The sequence below is a fragment of the Centroberyx affinis genome, unplaced genomic scaffold, assembly GCF_046629955.1.
Source record: "Centroberyx affinis isolate AG114_WGS23_722 - 3 ecotype Tasmania unplaced genomic scaffold, CSIRO-AGI_Caff_v1 ptg001564l_1, whole genome shotgun sequence".
Lineage (NCBI taxonomy): Eukaryota > Metazoa > Chordata > Actinopteri > Beryciformes > Berycidae > Centroberyx > Centroberyx affinis.
Genome location: NW_027280015.1, coordinates 48,694 through 60,000, shown reverse-complemented (window position 1 = coordinate 60,000; position 11,307 = coordinate 48,694). Strand labels below are relative to the sequence as shown.

The following is an 11,307-nucleotide window of genomic DNA, read 5'->3' as shown; positions in this document are numbered from 1 at the left end:
ATGTATTTGAGTTGTATTTGATTTTTCACATGTGGCCCTAACCCTCTTCCAAAGTGTCTCTGAAAACGTTTTGATGAAGAGGGACACCGGTGAAGGAAGTGTCATGGTAGTCCAGGTTCCCGCCGGTCCTGGACTTCCTGGAATACCGCTGAGGTCTGAGAGGTGTAGTAACGACCGAGGAGGTCAGGGAATCTGATAAATCCTCTGGAGAAGTCAGTGAATATCAGGGAAACGGGAAACTAGCAGAAATTATTTACCAACTTGTTCTACACATTCACTTTTTTTTTTGTGGCTAGTTTTCAGGCTGAAAAACAACGTGAACGAACCAAGAAAATGTGTTGAGGTCATGGAAATGCTTCGACTTAGTCATGGAAAGTCATGGAAAAAATCCTGGAATTTAGATGGATGAGTCCAGGTCTGACCAGTGTTGAGAACAGGTTTAGAGGGTGCTGTGGTCTGATTTAACCAATCATCAGTGGTGGGAGGAGTCTAACCACAGTGACATCACCGCTCTCCTTCTCCTCAGGCTTGCGGTCCGATTCTTCTGAGCTACGTTGATGAAGCCTTCGCGCTCATACAGAGACTCATCGTGGGATTCTTAATCGTCGCCGTACGTATCAGTTCAACTCCACAGACGTTTTTCGCCCATATAGTTATGAGCTGTTCTGTTTCGGTTTGTGCAGTGAGTCATGAGCAGCGGAGGCAATAGTACTAAAACTTCCTAGAAGTACTGTTACCTTCCTGAAATTTTACTTCAGCAGAAGTGAAAGTACTGATGTAAAAATCTCCTTCAGTAAAAGTACAAAGTGTCTGATTTAAAATGTTGTAAGAGTTCCTGAGTTCCTCTTTAGAACAGAGAACGTTGTCAGCTGTGATCTTTTCCATGTGATTCTAACAGGAGAGAGGACAGAGTTCACACTAGATTCTTTTCACTGGAAACATTAGAAATGAGAAAATAAAGTGCAGAAACAAAGTAAAGTCAGATTCCTCTTCTCACTGTGAATGGATCCACAGTTTGTCTGTTTACGTTGATCCAGTTTCTGTTGCTGATGGAGAGACACACAATCTGTTCTGTGATGGATGGATTTAAAATGTACTTTAGTAAAAACATACGTAAGTAAAAATAAAATTACTTTAAAAAAAACAAGTACAAGTATACAAAAAAGCTCCTCGTCCTTTTAGAATCACATGGAAAAGATCACAGCTGACAACTTTCTCTTTTCTAAAAAGGAACTCAGGAACTTTTACTCTGAGGACATTTTAAATGAGACACTTTTTTACTTTTACTGAAGTAGATTTTTACACCAGTACTTTTACTTCTACTTAAGTGAAATATCAGCAAAGTAACAGTACTTCTACTTGACTTACTCTTTCCACTGCTGGTACTGGTACAAGACATCAAACAACACCTCACTGTCAAAATGCTGACAGAGATAAAACATGTTGTCATCAATAAACAGTTATAGTTTTATTTGTATCAATAGACAAAAGACATAGAAACAAGGATACACAAGAAAAGGACAGCAGCAGAAACAAGTGTAGCTCTGGATGATATTTGGTTTTCTTGCTGCAGATTCTGGGCTTCCTGCTGTCCGTGACCCTGCTGTGTCAGGTCCGGGGTTACTGTGACACGGAGGCTTCCGGAGGCTCAGTGGCTGCGGCGTCGGTGGCGACCGTCTCCCTGCCTCCGTACGCCAGCCTTTACAAGGGAGACCGGTCCCAGGAGCTCAGCCTCACCTCCACCGCTTGGCCCTAACCGTCTCTGAGCCCCGCCTCTCCCTGCCGCTTAAAGGAAAACAGAGTTTTGGTCGACTTCCCCGTTACATGATGAGAACATAGACGCCAAAATCATCCATGTGTTCCCGGTAGGTTGTTAGCTCCGGTGCCTCATGCTAACACTTTCACATACGCTATGTTGAGTGATAGTAGGTCCCTAGTAGGCGCACTTTAGCATGAGTGCTAGTAGGCCACTAGCATTACTTAAACGTGAGAAAATGAGAACTTGTAGCAGCTCTCAAGTAAAATTATCATAATATTGATATGTTGCAAAGTCTGGCAGTTTTGTGCAAGAGATTTGTAAAAATGTACACCTAATACAACGAAAACAACTATAAAGATAAGTATAAGTATAAATAAAAATATAAAATATAAATTATAAATATAACTTGCCCTGTTTCCATTGGAAGTGAAGGTGAGTTAATGATATTTCCTTTTTTACAATGTATGAATCTACAGGCCGTATAATAAAAAACAACAAAAAAGAACAAAACCAAAAAAACACCAACAAGATTTTATTGCTAAAAGGTCAGCCTTCTCATTTAGATAATGCTAGCCACCAACACTGTCACTCCACATGAAGTGTTAGCATGGAGCAGTGGAGCCGACCATCTCCCGGGGACACGAGGATGATTTTGCTGTAGATGTTTTCATCACATCGTCAAACATGAGCCACGGGACAATCGACCAAAAACTCACTGCATCCTTTCATCTCGCTCGCTCTCTGTCAGTCTGCTGCCATGTGAACAAGAAACAACACACATCTCATTTTGAATATATGGAACCAGCTTCTCATTTAAAAATGTTTGTTTAATTTCAAATTGAGTGAACAAATCAATGCTGCTTTTAATTTCTCTGAATCCTGAAAAATAAAGCTCTGTAATTTGTTTTATGTTTTTTTCATTGTGAAATTGAACAATTTGAATGAACAATTGAATTGAATGAGACTGTTAATATGGAAGTATTGCCAAAATAAAACCAACTGTTAGCTGCCCCCCCCCCCCCCCCCCCCCCCACACACACACACACACACACGACTGCTCTTTCTGTGTGAGTTTAACATGTGACAGTTAAGATATGTGATTATTCACAAATTTTCAACAAGTTTTCTGAAGTGTTCGTCTTCCATCATCTGTCAACAACGTGCCTTTGCAAAGATCAGTCAATCAATCAAAACTTTATTTATAGAGCACGGGTTACAGTAATACAGACCAATTAGAGGTAAAACAACAGAATAAAATAAGATGCAATATAAACTAATACAAATACAAATAAAATAATATAGCCACAAGCGGCAATGACGGGGTAAATGTGAGATGTAGACACCAAATGTTACACATTTCCTCAGAGTTGATACCTGCACAAGTGCAGTGGATTCAGTGAGTTATGGCTCATTTTGTCAAATATGTGCCATGTCCTAACATTGATTGGCCTATAGTGGCCAAACGATATGGAGTACAAGAAATCTTTTGCTAACTTTTAATTATGGGCATCCAGAGATGATGCACACCAAATTTGGAGATGTTTGCCTCAACGGTCTAGGAGGAGTTAGCAAAAATATGTTTTTGAGGAAATTCAAAATGGTGTGTAATATGGCCGCAATGGGCGGGGCCTACGTAGATGATGTGGCTTCACCCAAGGAATACAGGAAAAAAAAAAGTTGTTTCTATAATCTATAGTTACTTTTTTGTTTTTGACAAAATTCAAAATGTCGGAAAAGCTAGTCAGACAGAAATGGGAGGGGGCATTATGGATGGATGCGTAATAACCCGAGGAATCAAGGGGAAAAGTTTGATTCTATGCTTTATGGTTCAGAAGTTATTGGTCATAACGTAAAATTGGCTGTTGATTTTCTTTACCTGAGTAGTGGTTCACCTATATGGAGAGTTTGGCTGCTGTGAGGCTTACAGTTTCTGAGATCCAGATACTTTTAGGGAAGAAGAAGAAGAAGAAGAAGAAGAAAAACAATAATAATCCTAACAAAAAAACAATAGGGTTCAATTGGGCCCCTAATTACAAACACTACACACCTAGAAAAAAGCCAAGCAGGTTTTGAGCTGGCGTTTAAAAATATAAATATTATCTAATTTCCTGCAGCATTCAGAGAACAAAGTCTGCCTGCCTCATGTTTGTGTGACTCGACCCCCGGCCTGCAGACTGAGGTTTTTCTTCCGTCTGTGGTTTTGTCTCTGTACTTTCCTCTCAACGTTTTGTCACAACCCAGTTCCCCAAAACACAAAACCCATTGTGAAAACTTTTGCATTTTACAAAGACGAACTGAATGTGAAGAGAAAGACAGTCTGCTCTTACTGGAAGCAGCAGGCGGGAAAAACCATGATGTCATGTTAGCAGAGCCACTTTCTTTTATTTATTTTTTTTTATCCTACCACATCTAATATATTTAGGACAGAATAAATAAAAAATAAACACAAAAAAATACAGAAATATATAAATAAATGATTATTTATTTGATAATATATCTATTTTTATTTTAGTTGGTTTAGTTAGTTTTGTTGTGTTTATTTATTCATGTATTTATTTTATTTGGTATATAGCCTATGGAAGAGGATTAGGGTCACATGGAAAATGTATTTGAGTTCTGAGGTTCTGACTTTAATTCTGAAAAAGTCTGAATTCTGAGATTAAAGTCAGAATTGTAAGAATCAAGTCAGAATCTCATAATTCTGATTATAAGAATTCCGACTTTAAACTCAAAATTCTGACTTAATCTCATCTCTTCTGTATAAATAAAGTACAGAAAGGTGAGAATGGATCTTTTTTAGGTTTAGTATGGAAGGGTATGATTGTTTTTGTTTTATTGATTTGTTTTGTAGTGCAGAAGTGGAGAAACCGCATGATGAGCAGGATCAGAACACCCATTCTCTGTGTAAAACATGTTTTTATTGCCTGACACTCTCTCTCACACAGCCTCAGAGGAAACAGGTGAGTGGGTCATGACACACACACACACACACACACACACACACACAGTCTGACCTACATACTTTATTTTCTTTCCTTCCCTCTTCCCCTCAGCTCCGCCTCGGTCAGCTGCAACAACCTGCAGACTGAAACCACATAACCTGCTTTCTCACACACACACACACACACATACGCATGCCCACCCTCTGAGTAGAAGTAGAGGTTATGAAACAAGATGTAAGGCTTTGAAAAGATTGTTCATATAAAATGTTGAAAGAATTAAAGCAAGTTTTACCATAAATGGACATTTAAACCGTACAATAGACTTCTATAGAAACTATATATATAGGCTGGTATTTGGATTTCTAGTGATGAGAATTCAAGAATAAAAAAAATAAATAAAAAAAATATGAAGCTTGGCAGACAGAAAAGACAAGCAAGTCAGTTTGCCAAGCTGCATATTTTTTATTTGAAACGTAAAAAAAACAATCAAAATATCTTTTTCAGATTGAAGATTTCCCTTTTTTTGGTTCATGAAATACAGTAAGTCTATTTGAAATCAACGCAGCAGAGAAAGAGACTTTATGTCCATTTTCCTCAGCTCCTTCCAGGTTTGACTGTTAAAGGGTTAAATGTGTAAGAGCTGTGTGTAGTGTTTCCCTGCAGGTGGCGCTCTTCATCCGGCGCTTCATGTGTGTGTATGTGTTTTCTTGTATGTGGAGAGTCATGAGCAGTGGAGGAAAGAAAACTAAAACATCCTACTCAACTAGAAGTACTGTTACCTTGCTGTAATTTTACTTCAGTAAAAGTACAAAGTGTGAGATTTAAAATGTCCTCAGAGTAAAAGTTCCTGAGTTCCTCTTTAGAACAGAGAACGTTGTCAGCTGTGATCTTTTCCATGTGATTCTAACAGGAGAGAGGACAGAGTTCAGACTAGATTCTCTTCACTGGAAACATTAGAAATGAGAAAATAAAGTGCAGAAACAAAGTAAAGTCAGATTCCTCTTCTCACTGTGAATGGATCCACAGTTTGTCAGTTTACGTCGATCCAGTTTCTGTTGCTGATGGAGAGACACACAATCTGTTCTGTGATGGATGGATTTAAAATGGAGTACACAAAAGTATACAAAAAAGCTCCTCGTCCTTTTAGAATCACATGGAAAAGATCACAGCTGACAACGTTCTCTGTTCTAAAGAGGAACTCAGGAACTTTTACTCTGAGGACATTTTAAATGAGACACTTTTTACTTTAAGTAGATTTTTACATCAGTACTTTTATGTACACTTAAATAACAAACACTTCAAATATCAGCAAAATAACCTCTACTTGATTTACTCTTTCCACTGCTGGTACTGGTACAAGACATCAAACAACACCTCACTGTCAAAATGCTGACAGAGATAAAACATGTTGTCATCGGTAAACAGTTGTAGCTTCATTGGTAGCGTCAGACAAACAAGGATACACAAGAAGACAAGAAACAAGTGTAGATCTGGATGATATTTGGTTTTCTTGCTGCAGATTGTGGGCTTCCTGCTGTCCATGACCCTGCTGTGTCAGATCCGATCCTGTGACAAAGAGGCTTCCGGAGGCTCAGTGGCTATGGCGCAGGTGGAAACCTCCTCCAGCCTCACCTCCACCGCTTGCCCCCGACCGTCTCTTTGCCCCGCCTGCTGCCGGCTGCTCCAGCTGCAGCTCATCTGCCCATTTAGCCTTCCCCATATATACCAACTCACCCTTCAGTCTTTGCCAGGTCGTTCTAGCTTTCTACCTAGTTTGTTCCTGCCATTACCTGTTCAAGTTCAAGTTCAACTGCTGCGGCTCTGCCTTCCAGCCCTATCTTTCTACATTGAGTTTGCCTTTGATAATGGCCATAGAATGTTTCATTTCATGTCATTATAAATGTCATTTATATGTTGATGAGCGGCCCGAAAAGTGAAGAGTTGTACCAAGGAAGCAGTCACGTGGTTTTTGTTTACCCTCGTTCAGAGAGAGAGAGAGAGAGAGAGAGAACGAGAGAACACCGGAACAATACTGCCCTTCACCTGATGTTCTTTTAACTTATTAACATAATATAATTACAGCCTACGTGGGGTTTCTGCTGTGACTACCGTATTTCCACAATTACAGTTTTTCTTGATTGCTAAGACACATTTCTTGAAATTATGCTCCATTTCCCAAAACTCTAAACACAAATACATAACTGCACACTCATCTTCACAAACTTCAAACTTCCATGTCAAAACCAAACTCTCCACTCAAAACCATGTGATCTTACACCTAAACCAAACTTTGCCTTCAGACATCACACAAAAGCCATCAAATACACACACACACTACAAAGTATCCATTACACACTGGTGAGATCAATTCAAAACACTGCTGTAAAAACCTGTTACTGCAATGAATAATGGAGCTTATTGTTTTCCCCCAGAACAACCTCTTTACATGATGAACACAATATAAAGACACAACACATGTATATATTTTCAACATTTTTAATTCCTCAATGTACTGTAGTAAAATAAACTGAAATTGAGTGAAAAAGTAAATGTAGTGTAAAAATATGCAACTGATAAAGAACGTAGAATACAGTAAAATCATTTCCATGTATTTACCAATATAAACCAATTTAAAAAAAAAAAACCTGTTTGTAGATAAAGAAAGAAATCACATTTATTCTGCCTCAGCATCCCAATTTGAGAATCTCATCAGAAACTATTTGTCTCCTTGCCCTTCCTCTTCCTCTTCCTCTTCCTCTTCCACCTCCTCTCCTGTGTCCTCTTCCTCTACCTTCAGGTCTTTGTGGATCCATTGTTCCAAAACAAGTGAACTGACCCATGGCCCTTTTATCTATCTATCTATCTATCTATCTATCTATCTATCAATCTATGTATTTATCCTGAGGTTCTGATTGGTGTGTGAACAATTTTGACTCTTAGTGTTTGCACCTGGGGAATTGTGTGTTAGTCGGGTTTGAGCTGTGATGACTTGAGTTAATGATATTGAATGCCAGAGCTTTCTAAATGAGCACATGGTGCAGCCAGTGATATATGAAGGGAGTTTTTCACAAAAAGTTCAACAAATGTGAATCATGTGTGAAAACAGAGGAATAGTGTTTATAGTTTTGGCAAATGGGTCTGTCTTTTGGTAGATGGCGTCATGGTTTGGGATGTTTAGTTAATAGGCCCAGTTATAGTGTGGAAGCCGGTACTCCACTAATTTAGCCGTGCAAGTCACTGAATTTTCTACAACACGGTCCTGCAAATATTTAACAGTAGAAGCCTTGTGTTAACAAATGAAGGGATTCTGTCCACAGAAACGCCAGAAGGCTTTTCATTTGAAACGGAAACAGAAAGTGTTGGGTAAAAAAAATAAATAAATAAATAAAAAAAACAAACAAAAAAAAAAAAAAATATATATATATATATATATATATATATATATATATATATATATATATACAGTGCCGTGAAAAAGTATTTGCCCCCTTCCTGATTTCTTATATTTTTGCATATTTGTCACACTTAAATGTTTCAGATCATCAAACAAATTTTAATATTAGACAAAGATAACCCGAGTAAATACAAAATGCAGTTTTTAAATGATGATTTCATTTATTAAGGGAAAAAAGCTATCCAAACCTACCTGGCCCTATGTGAAAAAGTAATTGCCCCCTAATTGCTTGAGCTTGAGGTCTCGAACTGATGGCCGGACATTCTCCTTCAGGATTTTCTGGTAGAGAGCAGAATTCATGGTTCCATCAATTATGGCAAGTCGTCCAGGTCCTGAAGCAGCAAAGCAGCCCCAGACCATCACACTACCACCACCATGTTTGACTGTTGGTATGATGTTCTTTTTATGAAATGCTGTGTTAGTTTTACGCCAGATGTAACGGGACGCACACCTTCCAAAAAGTTCAACTTTTGTCTCGTCAGTCCACAGAATATTTTCCCAAAAGTCTTGGGGATCATCAAGATGTTTTTTGGCAAATGTGAGACGAGCCTTTGTGTTCTTTTTGGTCAGCAGTGGTTTTCGCCTTGGAACTCTCCCATGGATGCCATTTTTGCCCAGTCTCTTTCTTATTGTTGAATCATGGACACTGACCTTAACTGAGGCAAGTGAGGCCTGCAGTTCTTTAGATGTTGTTCTTGGTTCTTTTGTGAACTCCTGGATGAGTCGTCGACGCGCTCTTGGAGTAATTTTGGTAGGCCGGCCACTCCTGGGAAGGTTCACCACTGTTCCAAGTTTTCTCCATTTGTGGATAATGGCTCTCACCGTGGTTCGCTGGAGTCCCGAAGCCTTAGAAATGGCTTTGTAACCCTTTCCAGACTGATAGATGTCAATGACTTTGTTTCTCATCTGTTCTTGAACTTCTTTAGACCTCGGCACGATGTGTTGCTTTTTGAGATCTTTCAGCCTACTTCATTTTGTCAGACAGGTTCTATTTAAGTGATTTATTGATTCAACAGGTCTGGCAGTAATCAGGCCTGGGTGTGGCTAGTGAAATTGAACTCAGTTTTCCAAAAAATGTGGTTAATCACAGTTAATTCATGATTTAACAAGGGGGGCAATTACTTTTTCACATAGGGCCAGGTAGATTTGGATAGCTTTTTTCCCTTAATAAATGAAATCATCATTTAAAAACTGCATTTTGTATTTACTCGGGTTATCTTTGTCTAATATTAAAATTTGTTTGATGATCTGAAACATTTAAGTGTGACAAATATGCAAAAATATAAGAAATCAGGAAGGGGGCAAATACTTTTTCACAGCACTGTATATATATATATTCATGTCTGTGACATATTCTACAGATATAGACATTGAAACTGTATTGAAAGGTGTAATGTTGCTGGTATGATGTCAATATGACCACCAACAGATCATTCTCCCTGTCTATTTTTGCTGAGAACCACACGTCACGCTGAAAAAATAGGCGATGTATAATTTGTTTCCTGTATAATGTTGTATGGATTGTGATGCCTTACGTATTATATTTACAAGTGGACTGTGATGCACTACATATTATGTGATCATGTGACCACGATGATATAAGCACACCTGCGTGTCATTAGGAATACGCAAACCTGATGAAGCTTTGGTGAAATGTGTTGTTCACTATATCTTAAACTGCCTAATAAAGTAATGGCATAAATCATAGTTGGCTTGGCTTCTCCTTGAGTGCGGTGGACTGCTGAAGTTAACCTGTTGTGTGCAGAGTCATTTGGATTGAGACAGATATATAGGTTGGTATTTGGATTTCTAGTGATGAGAATTCAAGAACAATAAAAAAAATAAATAAATAAAACAATTATGCAGCTTAGCAAACTGAAAAGACAGTCAGTTTGCCAAGCTGCATATTTTTCTATTTGAAACGACTGCAGATTTCAGATTTATTTTTTAGTTAATATCTAATACCTAATCAACGCAGCAGAGAAGAACCTTATTTTATGTTAATTTTCTAAACCCAGCATATGGATTTTCTCAATCATTTACTATTGAGATCAGATTTGACTGTTAAAGGGTTAAATGTGTAAGAGTCTGTAGTGTTTCCCTGCAGGTGGCGCTCTTCATCCAGCTCTTTATGTATCTTTAGTCTTTCTTCTTCGTGGCGACTTGTTCTGCTGTTGCACTTCCCTGCTGCCAGATAAAAAAAAAAAGTAGAAATTCTGGTGTTTTTCTGGCGTGAATTGAAAGTTTCTGTGGTCTTGAATGCTCTGAGGGAGTTTCATGAACCTCGGACCTGCGTGTTGTAAAATCACAAAAACACATCTTCATAAGCGAGAAAACATCTTTGTTTTTCATTCTGTCCTTCATCCCTGACACACTTTCTTTCCTTCATGCCTGGCAGCAGAACTTGTTACGTAGAAGAAGAACCATTTCTGGTACTTGTCAAGAACCTAATCCCAAAGAACCATATATAGTTCTTTGTCTTTTTATTTTCTTGTACTTCTATCTTTTTATTGTCTTTCATGTTTTCTTACTTTTATTTTTATTTTATCCTTACTGTTTATTTTGGTTTTCATCTTACGGTTATCCCACCATTTATCCCACCCTCCTATCTGAATTTAATCCGTTTATTATTGTTCCTTTGCTTTTTAAATTCAAATTTTGAGTATTCTGCTTTTATTTTTACTGTCAAAGCAAAAAAAGAAAATCCTCGGTTTTTAAAGGTGCTATAAAGTTAGAAAATTATTATAATAATTATTATTATTTATTATTGGACTAATTCTTAGTTATTGGATGGTGTGATGACATAAATGTGGAAAACAACCGAACCCTCCATAGTAAATACTGTGCAATTGTAAATGAGTCTATACATGGCAGATAAATAAAAACACAGTGCAGGAGTTTAAGCAAAGGAGAGCAGAGATGGTTCTTTAAAGAACCTTGGACTGAAAGGTTCTCTGTGGAACCACAAATGGTTCTTCTATGGCGTCGCTGCAAAGAACCATTTTCAGTTCCAGTTGGCGCCTTTATTTTTCAGTGTGTAGGCTTACTCTACATTTCCCTAGTTTATCTTAATAAACTTTCCATCTGTTAGTTTCACACTCTCTCTCTCTCTCACACACACACACACACACACACACACACACACACAGGCA

The 11,307-nt window shown here is 38.1% G+C and overlaps 1 protein-coding gene across 1 annotated transcript in view; it reads left to right on the top strand.

Moving 5' to 3' along the window:
- Positions 1-2,664, top strand: part of LOC139650878 (tetraspanin-8-like) — an 11,336-nt gene extending 8,672 nt beyond the window's left edge. The window contains exons 9-10 of the mRNA XM_071527664.1: positions 527-610; positions 1,574-2,664. Of these exons, the coding sequence (XP_071383765.1) occupies positions 527-610; positions 1,574-1,756 (267 nt within the window). The 3' untranslated portion in view covers positions 1,757-2,664. The remainder of the gene's footprint in view (positions 1-526; positions 611-1,573) is intronic.
- Positions 2,665-11,307: the final 8,643 nt, after the last annotated feature.